The sequence below is a fragment of the Hemicordylus capensis genome, chromosome 6 (assembly GCF_027244095.1).
Source record: "Hemicordylus capensis ecotype Gifberg chromosome 6, rHemCap1.1.pri, whole genome shotgun sequence".
Taxonomy (NCBI): Eukaryota; Metazoa; Chordata; class Lepidosauria; order Squamata; family Cordylidae; genus Hemicordylus; species Hemicordylus capensis.
Genome location: NC_069662.1, coordinates 62,979,313 through 62,998,901, shown reverse-complemented (window position 1 = coordinate 62,998,901; position 19,589 = coordinate 62,979,313). Strand labels below are relative to the sequence as shown.

Sequence of the window (19,589 nt, the reverse complement as noted above, 5' to 3'; positions counted from 1 at the left end):
GGCCACCAGGGAGCAATCAATATATAATCTGCAGACTCCTGCTGGATTTTCGCCAGAACTCTGTTCAACAGTGGGTAAGGAGGAAAGATGTATAGAAACTTCTGACCCCAGTTGAATTGGAAGGCATCCACTCTGGAGTTGGGGCCGAGACTGGCCCTCGAGCAATATTGGGGGCACTTCTTGTTCACCGATGTTGAGAACTGGAGTCACCAGGCCCTAAACAGCGGTCAAAGGTATGTCAGTTTGACCTCCCAATCGTGTTTGCTGCATAAGAAGTTGTGACCTGCTGAGATGATGCGCTAGGGTGTTTTCCACACCTTTGATGTGGATAGCAGTTAGGGTCATTCATTGAGCTATGGCCCAGTTCCAAACTTGAAGGCTTAGCATGCAAAGAGAGCGGGAAACTGTCCCTTCCTGGCGGTTTTGATAAGTGATTGCCATAATATTGTCTAGGCTGATCTGAATCACCTTTCCTGTCAGCAATGGTTGGAAGGACTGGAGTGCCTAGAACACTGCCAGGAGTTCTAAAATGTTGGTGTGTAGTTGGTACTGGCTCGGAGACCACAGGCCTTGTGCACATATCCTCGCAATAGGCTTCCCAGCCTTGCAAAGAAGCTTCCATCATGACCCAGGCAGATGGTTGTGGTACTTGGAAGAGAACTCCCACCAGGAGATTGACCTCCTTTGTCCACCACTGGAGTGATACTAGGATCGGGTACGGAATCATCATTAGCATCTGAGCATTGTCAATGTTGGGTCGGGAAACCGACAGAAACCAAAGTTGTAGACGTTTCAGTCAAAGTGTGACGTAATGCACAGTGGAGTTGCATGAAGCCATCAGGCCCAGTAATTTCTGGATCTTGAGAGCCTTCTGTCTGGGATGCACCACAAAGGTGGGTATCAGGGTTTTGATGCGCAAGAAGTGCTCCATGGGCAGAAATGCACGCTATGCTCCAGTGTCAAGAATGGCCCCTATGTAGTCTATGTGCTTCAGTGGATGGGTTTGGACTTTGACCAGTATGGAAATATTGCTAATCCTTGCATATGGACCAGTATGGAAATATTGCTAATCCTTGCATTCGAAGGTGGACTATGATCACAGCCATACATTTTGTAAGTAAACGGGGCACCATCGACAGACCAAATGGGAGCATGTTGTACTGGTAGATCTAGTGGCCCACCGTGAACCTGAGGTACTACCTGTGATTGTGCTGGATCCTGATGTGGAAATACGCTATATCTCGGAGATACAACGTCACAAACCACTCCTCCCTGTGAAGGAGAAAAAGTATGCTCTGCAACGTCATCATGAGAAACTTGCACACATCCACGCGGGGGGTTCAGCCACTGTAGGTCCATAATCTGTCATAGGCCTCCATCCCATTTCGGGAACTGGAAGTAGTGAGTAAAAACCCCACAACTGATTTGTCCACTGAACAGGTGATATCGCCCCCTTGTCCAAGAGAGTTTGAACTTCCTCCATCAGCAGTTAGGATGCAAGTGTGTACTTGATCCTGTTGAATGATGTTAGGGGTCATGAATTCTATCGCATAGCCCATCTGGACTATACAAAGAACCCAGCGGTCTGATGTCATGTTGTGCCATGCAAAGACATGACTTGATAGCCTGGTTGGAGGCGGCTAGGATGGAAGGTAGCAGAGAAGCTGATGGTGTTGACTCCTGGACTAGGGTATTTGGTGGACTGACCTCATGATAAAATATGTTGTTTGCCCATATTGGTGGTCTTCAGACAGGCACCTTGAAAGGTTCTCGATTTCTGGTTAAAGGGCTTCCTATTATAGCCTTGATATTGGAGAGCTGGTCTTGTGGTAGCAAGCATGATTTGTCCCCCTAGCTAAGCAGTGTCTGCCCTGGTTGCATATGAATGGGAGACTTGATGTGTGAGCACTGGAAGATAGTCCCCTCAGGGAATGGAACTGCTCTGGGACGAGCAGAAGGTTTCAAATTCCCTCCCTGGCTTCTCCAAGATAGGGCTGAGAAAGATTCCTGCCTGCAACCTTGGAGAAGCTGCAGCCAGTCTGTGAAGACAATACTGAGCTGGATAGACCATTGGTCTGACTCAGAATGTGGCAGCTTCCTGTGTTCCTATAACTTATAGAAGTAACTCCTGTCCATCTGTTTGTAGGAGTATTGCTTTCTACCATACTGGCGGTATTTAGAGCTATAGGTCTGTGATGGAGCTGAAAAGGTTTTTTCGGCTTTAAATTCTTACTTTTTGATGGATTCCTTGGTGGTGTCTGTGGTTTCAAAGAAGACACCCTTTCTGCTGAAAGGCAGGTTTTCCACATGATCCTTCATGTCAGGTTGACCAAGTGTGTCTCCGTAAAGAAACAGCAGTAGCCAATGCACAAGATTCTGTTTCTGCCAGGTGTTTTGCATTACTCAGCTGTTGTCTGGTTGAGAGAGTAACTTTGAAGTGGATATCATTGAACTTGGCTAGAAACTCCTCCGGTGAAAGGTCAGCCTGTTCTTGAAAAAGCTCATACCAAAAGGAGTGAGCACATTTACCAAAGCAGGCAGTGTGATTTGCAATTTTTACCACCAGGCAGGAGGTAGAGTAGATTTTTTGTCTAAGGAAGTCTTTCGTCCCTCCTTGTCCCCTGGTGTGGTATGATGCCTGCTGGTCTTACAAGACGAGGCACAATCTACTACCATAGAGTTGGGCAGTGGATGCTTTAGTAGAAAGTCATTATCTTCTTCCTGAATCCTACACAAAATCTCCAAGTGCTTGGAGGTGGGAGCAAAGGGTTGGAGAGCTTCCCAGGCAGACTTAGCAGCCTTGGAGATCACAGGCAGCATAGGGAGATGTACTGGCTGGGTGGGAGTCACTGAGTTAAAGAACTTGTAGACAGGGTTATCCACATTTTGAGCCTACTTCTTTAACTCCAAACCAAGTGCAGCAGCCATCTCAGAGATCTGTTTGTGATAAGAACACATCTCTTCATTAGGAGATACATTGTCACCTAGCACCACCTTGATAGGAAGTTCGTCAGGATGTTCAGGGGAACTGGAATCCATAGCAGATTAATCAATCATCTGTTATAATTATGGTACGAGGCCCAGAAGGAACAGATCCTGTCTTCTTAGGGGCCGTTTGAGTTGAAGAAGTAGTGACATCCAGTGGCGTACCGGGGGGAAACGGCGCCCAGGGCAAGCCCTGAAATGGCGCCCCCCGGCCCCCACATACCTGTGAGGGCGTGGCGGCGCCCCCCAGGTTGCAGATCGCCGGCGGGGGGGGGGGGGCGACAACACTGAGCTAGAAAGACCAATGGTCTGACTCAGTATATGGCAGTTTCCTATGTTCCTATGTGACCCAGTGAACATCAAGGATGAGAGAGGAATTGAACTCAGACCTCTGCAGTCCTGGTCTGCAATTCTAACCACACTACACCCCGTCAGCTGCTGACCCTCATGGAATAGACTTGCACATCACTCTCAAGCACTTGCTGTTTCACTTTCATGTGTAACGCCAGCCAGGACCAGAATTAGCCTTTTTGGTTAAACAATGCAGTGGACTAGTCCACTATGGGTTTTATTTTGTGGGCTTTATTTTAGGGAGGGGAAACTGCCACCTGTAGCTACAAGCCCAATTGCTCTGTTGGTCTCAGCCACTCCACATACAAGATCACACCCTACATCGGCCCTCAGCTCTGTAGTGGCCTAGCAGAATCCACATACGGTACACCAAAAAGGTGGCAAAATCCATCCCATTATCCAGTCTCCATGATTGCAAAGCAGACTTGACAAAGTGCTAATTAACCACTATTTAGAGACTTCCAGCACATGCAAGGCACCAAACTAGTTGCTACTGTGCTTTCGGGGGCCCATAAAAAGAGATTTTTTTGGAGCCTGATTACTTGAACACAGAACTGAACACTAACCGAGAGTTAATACTGCTAGGTTTTGCACATATCCTCCTGTCCGCGCTCCTTTATACATTTATTATTGATGTATACAATCAATCAATCAATGAGATGCAAGCGAGTCTCACAAAGCCCTCAGCCCTCTAGTATCACGATAAAACAGCAGCGCCGTTGCTTTCACTCACCTCCACCAGTTTATAGCTCCTTCCCTTCGGACTGTGGTTGCGTTGTTTCCTCAAGGGCAGCCCTCTCACCGCAGCCAGAAAAGTTGCCAGAACCACAACGCTCAGAATCAGCACAACTTTCCCTCTGAGCCTAGACATCTCTTCCTCCCACTTCTCGCCGCACCGCCTTGCGCGCGCACGCACGCACACACACACGGCAGGCAGGCAACGCACACTATATTACAAAAATCAGACCCTTAAGAAGCGCGGAAGTACAGATGAAAAACCGGCAATCCTCTTTTCAGCCTTCTGCTCCAGGATTGTGCCTCGGAAAGGTCCAGAGCAGAGCAGATCAGAGTGTGCGCGGGTGAGCAAGAGAAAGATTAGGAGCGAATGACTCTCTCTCTCTGGCTGGCGCGTTCCCCCTGCCCTCCTGATCTCTCTTGCAGATTGCTGAGCACGTTTTGATTTTCCAGCCCTTGCTGGCTGTTGGGCCACCAATGCTGAAGGATCACTAGGAGAGAGTGAGGGGTCGGCGGGGGGAGAGATTTACACCGATATGGGAGAGCGCAGCGAGGGAGCAAAGGCTTCTCCCACCCGCCCCCGCCGCCTCCTCCTTGATAATCCTTTTTGCAATTCGATTTCGCCGCCTCCCTGCCCGGATCACTTGCGCGAGCGACTACCACCCCGGTGGGTCATGTGGGGGGGCGCCAAGGAGTGGCTTCCCCCCTCCCCCGCCCCCGATCGCCCACCGAGTGCAGTTGGGAGGCGACGCCGGGCCAGGAGGAGCCTCGGCGTCGCTCTGCCTGCACTCCTCCCCGCCGCTCGGGCTGCGCTACAGATCATCACCGCTACAGATCATCGCGGCGCCACGCCGCCAGCCACCGCCATACTTGGCGGGCCGCGGGTGACCTGCCGCCCGCCACATCGCCGCCGCCCGTCCGCCACACTCGGCGGGCGACCCAGGGGGGAGCCACTTTTTGGCACCCCCCACGTGGCCTGCCGGGGTGGCGCCCGGGGCACATGCCCCCCTGCCCTCCCTATCATTATGCCCCTCAGGGGCCACCGTCTGGGCTGGTTGACTCTTTTGAGGGCAAGGTTTTGCAAATTGACTGTCTGAGTAGACATGCAGGTTAGCTGGATAGGAGGTCTAGGCACCGAGGAATTGTCTTTTCTCGGTGGAGTAACCTGCACTGACATCGAAACTACAGCAGCGGTTGGCGTAGGCACCAAGGTGACCTGGGGTGACATTGAGACCATTACAGCTGCAGCCTTTGGCAATTCCAGTGGAGGGGTGATTTGTATGGCAATAGGTGCCATCAATGCTGAGGATTGGTGAAGGGCCTCCCAAAGTCTATATTCCTGATAATCAGATGGTTGCCCGGGGGAGCTTCGCTGTGCCTGCAGTGCATCCCCTCCTCTGCCTCCACAAGCTAAGCCTTGTGTGGTAACACAGTCAGTTGGGACTTTCCATGGATCTGGACAAGTTTGCATTTGGAAAGGCTGGAAAGCCAAAGGCGCCAAATGAGTAGAGAGATTATGAAGTCCCCAGAGTTCTTGGTATTGAAAAAGATGTTTCTTCCTCCTCGGCATCAATACGTTAGCTAAAAAACCCATACAAGGTTGATGCCGACGGAGTACTTTCAGTGAATTCCAGCATATTCAAGAGGAGTTGGGCAGCACTGGGTCCCAAGCTAGCTTCTAGATCGTCATCATCAGCATCAGTGTTGAAAGAGACTGGGGAAGATGCAAGGACAGAGAGCACGTTGTATTTGGAGAGTGGCTGGAGATCGAGATTGTCCTGGTAGCATTGCGGGTTACAGGGAGCGCTCATGGCGTCAAGCGGTCAATACCATAGTTGGCATCAACCGCATTGTCACCATCTGTGTCGAAGCTGGGCATCGTGCTGTAGACACGGGAGTACCTAGCTCTACAACTTCTGGCACTGATGGGCAAGATCGAAGGGCCAACAGGGCCAACTGAAGCGTTGTTGGGGAAGGCGTAGCCCATGAAAGGGCAGGAGTCAGCTCACACCTAGTCTTAGCACCTTTCTCCTGATTCTTCTTGGAATATGGCGCCTTCAGCATCGGAGCCCCGATGTCGAGACTTATGCCTCTTTTGATGAGTTGATTCAGAGGATGATTTAGGTGCCTTAAACATGTCAATGGAAGACATCAGAGCAATCCACATTGAGGTTTTAGACCACATAGTGGCAGACCCCGACGCCGACTTTGACAATGAACTCGAGGTCGATCTCGATACCGTACCGGATGTCAAAGGTACAGGGGCGTCCACTGGAGACAATGGCATCGGCGTTCCAGGGCACAGGACTTCATTATAAAGGGCAGACCGCAAACGAAGGTCTCTATTTTTTCTGGTCTGGTGGGAGAAAGTAAGACAAATCTTCCAGGTAGAAGTAATGTGCCCTTTCCCCAGACAAACTAGACCGAGCTTGTGGTCATCCGCTGAGAAAGGTTTAGCGTTACAGCAGAGACAGCATTTAAAAGTCTTTTTCTTATCCATAGTACGTAAATAAAATGACAATAATACTCAAAAGCCAAGCAAGAGTCCATTCTGTATGTAAGCCATTAAACAGTCCAAAATCGTGTCCAAGAAAAACAGTCCGTTAGATAGAACAAAGTTAAAACGTTGAGAGAAAGAATAGTCCAAGGATAATGTCTTAATCATATTTAGATTTTTGATTTCCACGAATAAAATGGTTCCAGTCCGAGGAGTTCACTGTCTGAGGTGCTGACACAATGTCGGTCCTTCAGGAACTGAGGATAGGATTACCCAAATTGAGCAAGAGCTAGGCTTGTGCCCGAAACGTTTCGGAGGACATTATGAAGGCCTCCAAAATGTTTCGGCACTGGGGGCTGTTTTGGCACCGGTGGGGGTAGCGCTTTAAGGGCAGGGGAGGGTGTACTCACCCCTCCCGCCGCATTTTCCCCACCGGCACGCTGTTGTTTTTAAGCCCCTCAGGGCGGCAGCGTTCCTCCCTGCCGCCCCGTTTCCCCCGTCGGCTGGAAGTCACAAGTGTGCCCGCGCCTGCCGGCCATGCCCAACGGCCGCGCCCGCACCTGCCGGCTGTGCCCGCACCCGCACAATGGGTGCACGTGCGCTTGCAACTTCCGGCCGACGGGGGAAACGGGGCGGCAGGGAGGAACGCTGCCACCCCGAGGGGCCTAAAAACAACAGCACGCTGGTGGGGGAAATGCGGTGGGAGGAGTACACCCTCCCCCACCCCCATATGCATCTTTTTCCCTGAAAATGAGAGAGAGAACACAATTTTTCTCCAATGGCTTCAACATTTCTGAAAATTTCACTTCTCTAAGCTACACCTAATGGCACAGTGGGGAAATGACTTGACTAACAAGTCAGAGGTCGCTGGTTCAAATCCCCGCTGGTATGTTTCCCAGACTATGGGAAACACCTATACTGGGCAGCAGCGATATAGGAAGATGCTGAAAGGCATCATCTCATACTGTGCAGGAGATGGCAATGGTAAACCCCTCCTGTATTCTACGAAAGACAACCACAGGGCTCTGTGGTCGCCAGGATTCAACACCGACTCGACAGCACACTTTACTTTAAGCTCCAGCTAGCGCAGAGAGCATAGAAGAGAGCTATGTCTTGTTCCCAGATCTGCCAAGCCCCCAAGAACTTCTGAAGACCAGCATTACGTAACAGGCAAGATGAGCAACGTCAGTGGTGGCCACAAGCTTTGACTGGTACAAAAGCTCATCAAAATTTGTGGAATTCTGATTAAGCAGTCACACAAAAAGTGCAGTTGAGCATTGAAATTCTTATCTGAAATTCTATGTGGGAATAAAAATACTGTTGTACAATGTTTGGTTTTGATCAGTACAAGTAACTTACTTGCATACTGATGATTTCTGTTCTTCTTCCACCAGAAGAGCAGGTGATCCCAAGGATACATCAGCATCCTCATCTATAAAAAACACAAGGCTGTTGGTTATTGTTTCAGCACTTTTTAATACATTACCACCTGTTTTACTTTTACAAACAAAACAGCTTAGCAATATCTTCACTCTTTACACACACACACACACGATTCCAAGTCACAAACAAGAAAAATGACATCAGGAAAATTACCCTAATTTGATTCAACCACACCTGACAGCTCAGCATTTGCTACACATTTTAAAAGTGCATCTCATGAAAACTTGATTTTTAAAATTTTCGTTTGTACTCTCAGATTACTCCAAGAGTATGGGCAGCAGCGATATAGGAAGATGCTGAAAGGCATTATCTGATACTGTGTGGGAGATGGCAATGGTAAACCCCTCCTGTATTCTGCCAAAGAAAACCACATGGCTCTGTGATCGCCAGGAGTCAACATCAACTCAACAGCACAACTTTACCTTACAGGGCACATTAAAATATTTAATAAGCTAGATGTGGAGGGTATATTAGGCTAAAATAATTCCACAGCTACCCATAAGCAGTCCATACCAAAATGAGAAAATGCCAAAGACAAATTATAACAGCCTAGAGTTGTTGAAGAAGAACACAATAAACAGCAGAACAAAGAAGAGCACAACAAATAGCAAAAATGGAAAATGATATCTATTTTTTAGTTTACTATATTATACAAAGCACTGAGAAGTTTTGAACCAAACAGCAGCCTAAAGATTTACCCTCCAAAAAGTTATTTGCCATTAAAGGTTCAGAAGAACAGGAGAGTTCTAGCCTGGCACTGAAAAGATAACAGTCTCAGAGCCCAATGAACATGTCTTGGGCAGATGCCAAGACAGTTGGGCACCACTTAGAAAAAGCTCCGTCCTTGGTAGACATCTGCTTGATTACCAAAAGTGGAAACCAAAGTCTTAGATTAGGATCTCTTCTACTACTATGAATATTTATATATTGCTTTTCAACAAAAGTTCACAAGGAGTTTTGCAAGAAAAAGAAATACATAAACAAGATGGTTTCCTGCCCTCAAATAGCTCACAAGACACATAAGGTGGACACCAGCAACAGCCACTAGAAGGATGCTATGCTGGGATTGGATAGTGCCAGCTGCTCTCCCCTCACTAAATATAAGAGAACCATCAATTTAAAAGGTGCTTCTTTGATCTGGATCATGATCCATTGTAACCCATAAGAATGGGTACTGTGCATGCGCAGGGACCTCACAGCCAAGTGCTCTAGCTCCTCTCAGTGGCCAGTCTCCGCCCCCACGTGCTCATCATGGGAATATAAAAAGCGGGGCTGGACGCACTTCATCGGTTCCTTTTCAACCACTGTAGCGATCACACTCTGGTTGCTCCTGCTCCTTGTTGAATTGGTTCCTTGTGAGTTTTTCTGTTAAAAAGATAGCATTATATTATTTCCTCTGATCAGGACTGTTTTTCAACTACTCATTGGATTTATCTGTAACTATCAGACTGGTTTTGACTATTCTTTGGAAAATGGACTATTTTGCTGTGATCTTGGATTTGTGGGCTAAGACGCGGAACAGACATGGCTTCGAAAAAGGTCTTTTAAACGTTGTGGGGAGTGTGGAACTAGGTTGCCTTCCCAAGATAGGCACAATTCTTGTCTGATCTGTCTTGGGGAGCAACATAATACTTCAACATGCAAGATATGCATGTCTTTTTTAAAGCAAACAAGACAATACCGGGCCCTCAGTTTGCGTGATATGCTGTATAGCGACGCCCTGAATCCATTGACATCAAAAACTGAAACGACTTCAACATTGAAGGTGTTGAAGCCAAAGGCATCGGGACACTTGGCTTTGGGGTCTGTACAACTAAAACAGTTTAAAACCCCAACCCCGCTGTCCAAATCTCCGCATGGCTCCCTTCCGAGGTAGGATCACAAGAGACATGCATCACACTCGGAGGATGGAAAGACTACGGCACTGAAGAAGCACAAGCATTGAGATGGGCTCTCAAAGTCGACCCCGTCTCCAACTCCCCTGATATAAACTATCAGAAGACTCCCCTGATATAAACTATCAGACGACTCCCCTGATATCAAAGCCCACTCCAACTCCTAGGTCTTCGACACCAAGTGCATTGGTATCAAGACGCCCAGTGCCCAGACCCTCAACACCTGTGGGGTTGAAACAAGCACCACCCCACCCAGCATCCATCTCTCAGGTGGTTACACCCATCAGATCCCCGGCAGATTCGCCAGGACCTTTGACACCGACAGCAATAGTGAGGGCTACCTATCTGAAGCTATACACTCAGATTCTTTCGGCATCGAAGAACGTCACCCCTCAATACCAAACTACTTCTCCGATGCCAATCTTCAGTCTTGAAACTGAACCTGACAATACTGATGGGGAACTGTACCCATCTATGACGCATACCTTGCTCTAGATCCTCAACTCCAGCACACCTTCTACTACATTTAAACGGTTCTTGTCAGGTACACCAGGCGAACAGATGGACGATCAGGACATGGTGTATGTCCCTCCAACCACCCCACAAGGGATGGATCCCCTTGTACCCCCAAAGATGCTCTCAGCAAGCTAATTACTAGGGACTGCCCCATCAGTTTCATCATGGAACCAGTGTGGTTTCGCTTCTCAGCCTTTTGGCTAAGATCAAGTGTAGAGTACCCAGTGCTTTTGCTTTGGCCACGAGTCCTCCTAGCCCATTGCAAGCCCACACTCTTGGGGCTGGAGATGCCCCAAAACAAAAGGCGCTTACTATTACCGCTGTATCTCTTACAGATATCTCACCTCTTGTCCAACCTCTGGAAAAGCCTATGTTAGTGACCTCAACCACTCAGACGGACTGAACCACCTAAAGCCCCAAAGCCATCAACCACTATTGAAACCCAGACACTACCATTACCAGCGGCACCTAAAACTTCGACTCAAAGGACAGCTTAAAAGCTTAAGACAACAGAAGTGACTAAAACACAGATCCCACCTCCCCTCCTCTGTCTCCACAGGAGGAGCACCATGGTTCTTCCGATTTTGAATCAGATCCAGAGACCATAGAACCAGAGGATCCTACACAGGATGTACAGCCCTCTATACATGTATCACCCGGCGAAGAACTAAAGGCATATCACATCCAGATAAAGGCCATGGTGGATGCCTTGGGCCTTGATCTTAAGACACAGTCTACAACCGTCAATGACCCAGTCTAGTGGCACACTGTGGAAGATACGGGCAAGGAGAAGTAGTAGTATGATCCCTTTCTCCCCTCTGCACATGCTAACCATTATGCACTGCTTACAGTCATGTGTGTAAAGGATTCCTTCTAGGCCTAACTGTAATAACCCTGTACACTTAACTTGTTTCTGCGTTGAAACTGCACATCCACCTGCACCCCTGTAAGTTTATATTATGCCAATTAGCGCAGCTAGGCACGGATGGGGCTTATTTACAACATATAGAGAAGATGAGCGATGCTCTGCCTGAGTTTGGAATGTGCTTGGCTTCTGGCCGAGTGCACCAGGCTCACTCACACTGCTGATAAGGGGGGTGGGTGGGCACAGCCCATTCTTTGGTGCTGTGTATAGGAAATGTGAAGGTATTAGAAAGACACACAGAGACACTAGTAACTTTGGAGTTCAGCGTAGGCTGAGGTCCAGACAGGCGCTGCACATAGGCTGGCGTTCCAGGGGTCACATTCCGTTCATCATCCAGTGGACTCCCCGATGAACCCAATCTCGCCAGATCAGGAACATATGCTTTATCTTTTGTTCTGTGATCCTCTTTAAACCACTTATTCAGCTTTGTTTAATAAAAACCTCTTTAGCTGTCACGCTGGCTTGAGTTTATTGCCTCCGAATCCAAAAACAATCTGTTGGACACTAGCCAGCTACCGGTGCCAAAACACCCGGTCTACAACTTCATGGTATCATCACAGGCCGCTCAACTAGTGGCTCTGCCTCTATTCCCTCTCATTTCAAAGGCTGCTAAGTCGGCATGCGGTCGTCAATACGCCCACCCCATCAAAACACCTAGAAGGACTATATCAGGTCTAGGAAGGGGATAATACATATATATTAAATCATCTCCTTCTGAACTCTCTTATCATCAACTGTGCTATGTCCTCCAAGTCCGCCCAATGACACACAACCCCTGCAGATGTTGGCAAGTGTAACGTGATGTACATTGGGACAAAAAACCCCAACTTCAAGTATACGCTGATGGGATATGACCTGTCGGTGACTGACCAGGAGAGGGATCTTGGAGTCGTGGTGGACATCTCGTTGAAAGTGTTGACTCAATATGCAGCAGCTGCGAAAAAGGCTAATTCCATGCCTTTAGGATCATTAGGAAGGGGACTGAAAATAAAACGGCTAATAATATAATGCCCTTATACAAAACTATGGTGCGGCCACACCTGGAGTACTGTGTACCATTCTGGTCACCACACCTAAAAAAGGACATTGTAGAACTGGAAAAGGTGCAGAAGAGGGCAACCAAGATGATCAGGGGCCTAGAGCACCTTTCTTATGAGGCTACAACACCTGGGGCTTTTTAGTTTAGAAAAAAGATGACTGCAGGGAGACATGATAGAGGTCTATAAAATCATGCATGGTATGGAGAAAGTGGATAGAGAGAACTTCTTTTCCCTTTCCCATAACACTAGAACCAGGGGTCATCCCATGAAATTGATTGCCAGGAAATTTAGAACCAGCAAACAGAAGTATTTTTTCACACAAAGCATAATCAACTTGTGGAATTCTCTGCCATGAGATGTGGTGACAGCCAACAACCTGGATGGCTTTAAGAGGGGTTTGGATAACTCATAGAGGAGAGGTCTATCATCGGCTACTAGTTGGAGGGCTATAGGCCATCCCCAGCCTCAAAGGCAGGATACCTCTGAGTACCAGTTGCAGGAGAGTAACAGCAGGAGGGAGGGCATGCCCTCAACTCCTGCCTGTAGGCTTCCAGCAGCATCTGGTGGGCCACTGTGTGAAACAGGATGCTGGACTAGATGGGCCTTGGGCCTGATCCAGGAGGGCTGTTCTTATGTTGGATAAGTAAGGGAGAAAATTAGACATAATGGGGAGGAAAGTCAACAACAAAGCATATCTCTCAATAAAAAACACCAATTACTCCAACTTTATGGAAAAATACCGCCACTCCTTCTGGGAAACTCTCCACCAGGAAATGGATAGTCTCTCCCCTGAGGAATTTGCCCAGAAATTTACAGTCATGTTGGCAAAGTCAGCTTCCATTACAAGATACCAGCTCAGCACAGTCAAATAGCTAGCAGAGAACGAATCCAGAGCCATGACAGTGACTGTTTCCTAACACAGGCATGTGTGACTACGTTCTGCATCCCTTCAAAGCGACATGAAGGAAAGGATTGAGGGTCTGCCCTTTGACGGAAAGGGACTATCTAGTGAAGATAGAGACCAGACAATGGAAAAGATGAAAAAATCAAAATATACAGCAAAAACTTTCACTGCCCCGTCCACTTCGAGGTATACTCAATAGAGGTTCAAGCCCTACCAGAAGAAAAGACCACAATTCCATCAGCATGATTGTAGGGAATTCAGGAAATATCAACCCTACAATAATTGACCATTACAACAAAAAACCCAGAACAAGCAATGACAAAAGCACGCTGACTCGCAAAAGCAACATCTTTGAGGGATCAGTCAGTCCACTGCGCCAGCAACACCATTTCCTGGCAAGTTGTCAATATATACCACCAAATGCCAATTCCATCCATCTGGCACACCATGCCCTCGCATGGCACCACATAACATCGGACCACTCGGTCCTCAAGATCATCTTGGTGAGGTATGCGATAGAGTTCAAGACTATGCCCTCCTTCTTGGAGATCTGCTTCACAAGGGCGACTCCACCACTGGAGGATGAAGTCAAGGAACTCCTAGAGAAAGGGGCTATTGCCCCGGTACAGTGGACATGAAGAAGGGATAGATTCTACTCCAGGTACTTCCAAATCCCAAAGAGGGATTGGGGAATCTGCTCAATTATGGACCTGCATCACCTGAACAAATCTGTGTGCACAAAGAAGTTCAGAACGATAGCATTACAGGATATACTGCCACTCTTTACCAGGAGCGGTGGCTGGCAATGCTGGATCTCAAAAATGTATACTTCCATATAGGCATCAGGGAAGACCACCAGAAGTACCTACGCTTTGCAGTTGGAGAGTCAATGTACCAATATATGGTATTGCTATTCATACTGTCAACAGCACCATGCGTATTTACAAAGTGCATGGCTGTTGTAGTAGCTCACCTAAGGAATATGGGGCTGACAGTCTTCCCAGCTGTGGTTTCTATCAGTCTTCAAGCCCAATGTAGACAGCCAGAACTGTCTACTCGTGGTGCCATTTCAGATCCTACAATCACTGACCTGGTGGACAAATCAACACCACATGTTACAGGGGGTACCCTTCCAATTCCTGAGCCAGAAATATGGGTCACAACAGATGCATCCCTGACTGGATGGGGAGCACACTGCAACACCCACACAGTGCAAGGTCATTAGACCCCACAGCAAAGGTGATTACATATCAATTTCCTAGAACTCCTAGCTGTATTCTTGGGAATGAAGGCCTTCCTACCCCAGTTAAAGGCCAAGTAGTCCAACTATAACTCACCAACACTACAGCCATCACTTACATAAATCGACAGGGTCTCAAGATCACTATATGCCCTCAGCCTTCAGCTATGGCACTGGTGTATCCGTCAACAGATACATCCCATTGCCATCCACATAAAAGAGACGGACAATGTGCTTGCGGACGACCTCAGCCAGTCTTTCCTTCAACAACATCAACACAAATGGGAAATCCATGACCAAGTCCTGCAACCACTGTTCGCGTCTTGGGGTCACCCCACTGTCGATCGCTTTGCAACAGCACAAAATGCAAAGTGCAAAAAGTTTTACTCTAGACTGGGTCACAACCCTCTCTCTCTAGGTGACACTTTACAACTAGATTGGACTGAGGAGGTTCTGTACATTTCCTCCACATCCATTATATGGCAGAGCGTTAGCCAGACTATTGATGAAACCAGTGTCAGGCATCCTGATAACACCTTGGTGGCCACGCCAAATTTGGTTTCTGTTGGTACTCAAACTGTCTCACCACAGATACTGCCAGCTATCTCAACTACCAAATCTCTTGTCTCACGACCACGGTCTAGTGCTTCACCCAGACATGGCCACTCTGCACCTGATAGTCTGGAAAATCAGCTGCTGAAAAAGATCTTACTAAACAAATGCAAACCTTCCACAAGGTCTAACTATGCAAGCAAGTGGAGACGGTTCAGGATTTATGCCACTAACAAAGGACTTAAACCAAAGAATGCTACCATCCGTCTGGTCCTACTCTACTTAACTTCATTGAAGTCTTCCAGTCTGGCAAATGTCTCTATCAAAGTATACCTGGCTGCCTTATCCTCAAGACACTCAGGCTGGGATGGGAAGAGTATCTTCACTCATCCAAGCTACAATAACTTCTTAAAAGGCCCGAATAACCTATAACCTCTTCTAAGACTACCTATTTCCCAATGGAGCATATTTCTTGTCTTGTCAGCCTTGACTCTAAAGTCCTTTGAGCCTTTGGGCTCAGCATCACTAAAAATTGTGACTCTAAAGACAGCCTTTCTAGTGGCCATCACCACAACACGTAGATTGAGTGAACTAACTGCATTCAGGATTGACGTTCCTTACATGAAATTTTACCCAGATAAGGTGGTCATGCATATGGACCATGGGTTTCTCCTGAAAGTTGTTTCAGACTTTCATTAAAACCAGGACATTGTTCTACCCACCTTTTTCAGGGCTCCTTCTACAGCTCTAGAAAAGGCTATGCACACATTAGATGTTAGAAGGTCTCTTTTATACTATTTGGACAGTATTAAGCCATTCAGGCTTTCAAGAACTTTCCTACAAAAGGAAATAGAAGGATCACTGTGTTTCTAGGCAACGCCTCTCTCATTGGCTAGTAAAACTGATATTGTTAGCCTATAACTTCAGAAGGTCAAGCCCGCAAAATACATCCCGGATCATTCTATTAGGGCCTATGCTACTTCAATGGCCCACAGGTCAGGAATTTCCTTTAATGACATTTGCAAGGCAGCAACCTGGTCTACAGAGCTGCCTTTTGTGAAGCATTATGCTACTGACCTTCGTTCTGCAGTGGAGGCTAACTTTGGGAGAAGTGTGATAAAAAAAGTGTTGCAATAGCTACTGCACCCTCCACCCCAGGCAGCTGACTAAACACCATTCTTATGGGTTACAACGGATCACGGTCCATATCAACAGGTTGCTTACGTGTAACTATTGATCTGGTAGTGATCTGTTGTAATACATAAGTCCCTTCCGACCATCCCTGCAGCAGTAGCCTTCAAACATGTTTGTGGACTTCGAAACTCACCTGTTCTCTTCTGCTCATCATAAGGATGATTGTCTCACGGCGGTTGTCCAGGAACCAATGAAGTGCGTCCAGCCCCACCTTTTATATTCCCACGATGAGCACATGGGGGTGGAGCCTGGACACAGAGAGGAGCTAGAGCACTCGGCAACGAGGTCCCTGTGCAGGTGCAGTACCCATTCTTATGGATTACAAAGGATCACTACCAGATCAATAGTTACAGGTAAGCAACCTGTTTTTCGATTAGCTTGATCACAGCAGATGAGCAGGTTTATACAGAAAAAAGTGGTCCTTCAAATAAAGATGCTCAGGGTTTAGGCAAAGTTCCAGGAAAGACTGTTCCATAATTGTGCAGTAACTGAGAGTCTGCTCCCATATAGCCCCTATGTAAAACCTACACTCAGCAGGGCAAAGAAGTGAACCTGAGGGTTATAAAATACACACTAAACTGGAACTTAAGCATATAATTTTCCATCACTGAAAGAGGGCATACTTAAAGAAGTTGCTATTTTGACTTTCTCAAATAAAAAGGCTATGCAAAGCAAGACACCTTGCCTCCTATGGAGAGAGGCTTGCCTAGTCTTGCCAAACTCTAGGCAGAAGGGCACTGATGGTGTTCCATCGAATGCAGGAAGGGATTTTTTTTTTCTTCCCATCCTCTCATAGATTAGCAAGTCAGGGTAGGAAGAGAGTCATACATTTACACATATCTTCTCCTGTTATTGTTCCCTTCTGGCTTGAAGTTTATAAGACTGTAAATATGGCTTTATAGTGATAATTGTTGGTTAAAGATGTTCATGTACTTTTGAGTTATATTCCTAGTATATGAAATTTATCTTTACAACAAGGACTATGGACTCTTCATGCTTGGAGAGCTGCTAAAAAGATTATTATGCAACACTGGAAGGACAAACCTATTCCTGATTCACAACTTTGGATAACTGACATGTGTTCCCTGACTGTATTTGAACTGGTTTCATTTCAGCAAAGTAGTAAAGAAGAGAAGTCTTCAAAGAATTGGTAAGTTTAATCAACAGTTTGTGCTTCGAAGAAATCATCCCAGGAAGGTGTCTGGGTCTTTATTTTTAATTTTTATAATATGCATATATTTTGTTAATGGTTAAGATTTCCTTTGTGAATACTCCCCCTAACCAGTGTTCCCTCCAAGGTGTGTGCATATGCCTGCACTCACAAATTTTTTGATGTCCGCTCAATTAATTTTAGATCCTGCTCAGGCTGAATCAGGAAGGTCCCACTGTGAATGCATGTGCGCACACATTGCCTTGATACTCCCACCCAGAACACAACTTTCTGAACACAGATAACAAAATTAGAGAGAACACTGCCCCCCACCCCGTTATTTTCTTGATTATATTATGCTATTGATTCTTTTAGTTGAAGTTTAATAAAGGGAATAAAATAATAATAAGGAAGGGAGTCAGTAATATGCTACTTGCTCATAAAGCCTCCTTGCTGTGCCAACCAAGAGGTCACAGTGATATAGAGCAAGAGCCTTAATGAAACATTAGTCAGATCTTGGAATCTACCTTGGAAATGATTACCAGTGTAAGGAGAACCTCATTACTTGTGAGGGTTCCGTTCCTCACCTACTGCCATGAGTAATGGAACTGCGAGTAATGAGGCATTAGGGCTATGGGGAAGGGGGGGGTAGGTTCCAGAGTGGAGGGGGGACATTTCAAGTGAAATTCCCAATGTGCGAATTCCCAATGTGCCCAGGAATGCCCCCCAAAGGGCAAAATGCCCCCCAAGCCATGAAAAATCACAGAGGAAAGTCCGTTAAAAAGAGAGAGAGAGAGAGAGAGCCACAAAATGGGTCCTCCTGTCTCCTCCTAGGCTCTGAGACACAAAACGGTGGCTGTGGTCACTTCCTGCCCTCTAGGAACCATGGATACATGGGTTTTAACCCCATCATATCTGTGGATACTTTAAAAGGGTGTAAATGAGACACCCCATGGATACGCAGAAGTGCGAATCGGAGCATTGGTTACTCACCGTGAAGGCTTCTTCTGGTTGCTGAGGTCAAGGCCATCTCTACGGGTTATCTTCATCACGTGCTCCAGGGGCAGGACTTAAGTTAATTAGTTGAAGAAAGACCCGGGCTGAGGAGGATGACCCCGCCCAGTTCTTACAAGCCCAGTAGCCTGCAGTAGAGAAGGTATTACAGGTAGAGAAAGGGGGCAGTGAGAAGAGAGACCCCCAGCGTTCAAGTCTGCAGGTGACAGCTCCATGCTATGCCGAGATCAGGAACGTCTCCCCCAGACGCAGTCCAGAACAGAACGGGTGTGTCGAGATGGCCTTGACCTCAGCAACCAGAAGAAGCCTTCACGGTGAGTAACCAAAGCTCCGTTCTCGGTTGCTGGGGTCAAGACCATATCTACGGGACATACCAAAGCTGTACGTCTCGCGGAGGGACTGGACTAGACTAATCCTAGGGAAGAACACTCTGAAGGACACGTCGGCCAAACACTGCCTGGGCAGAGGCAAAGGTGTCCAGCTTGTAGTGCCGCATGAAGGTTGAGCGGATGCAGCTGCCGCTCAAGTGGAATGAGCTGTAATCCTAGCTGGGGGTCGCAGTTGTTGGGATTCATATGCCGAGACGATGCAGGCTCGACTCCATCTGGCGATGGTAGCTGAGGAGACCGCCTCACCCATGGAGACTGGTAGGTATGAAACGAACATAGTCTCTGATTTCCTGAAGGAAGCAGTCCTCTTTATGTATGTTTTAAGGCAACGCCGGATGTCCAACTTATGCCACAGTTTTTCTCGGGCATGCAGATGGTGTGGACAGCAGGTAGGTAGGAATATGTCCTGAGAGAGATGGAATTGTGACAGGACCTTGCGTCTGAAAAAGGGGTCCGGGATGAGGCGGACAAAGTCCTCTGCAAACACACAGAAAGATTTATGAATTGACAAGGCCCGTAGCTCTGACACACGTCTGGCGGAAGTAACAGCCACCAGGAAGGGTAGCTTGAAGGAGAGCATTTTGAGAGAGATTGATTTGATGGGTTCGAACGGTGTCCGCTGCAGAGCCCTGAGAACGGTGTGTAAATCCCAAGAGGGAAAATGGTGAGATGTCGGAGGCGATAGCAGCATCGCTCCATGGAGGAAACACTTGAGGAGTGGATGGACAAGCATAGACCTGCGAGAGGTGCCGGCAATCA

The 19,589-nt window shown here is 47.3% G+C and overlaps 1 protein-coding gene across 3 annotated transcripts in view; it reads right to left on the bottom strand.

Annotated features, from left to right (window-relative positions):
- Nucleotides 1-19,589, bottom strand: part of CENPC (centromere protein C) — a 66,151-nt gene that overhangs the window by 26,747 nt on the left and 19,815 nt on the right. For all 3 annotated transcript variants that reach the window (XM_053265747.1, XM_053265748.1, XM_053265746.1), the window contains exon 6: nucleotides 7,928-8,000. In XM_053265747.1, the coding sequence (XP_053121722.1) occupies nucleotides 7,928-8,000 (73 nt within the window). The remainder of the gene's footprint in view (nucleotides 1-7,927; nucleotides 8,001-19,589) is intronic.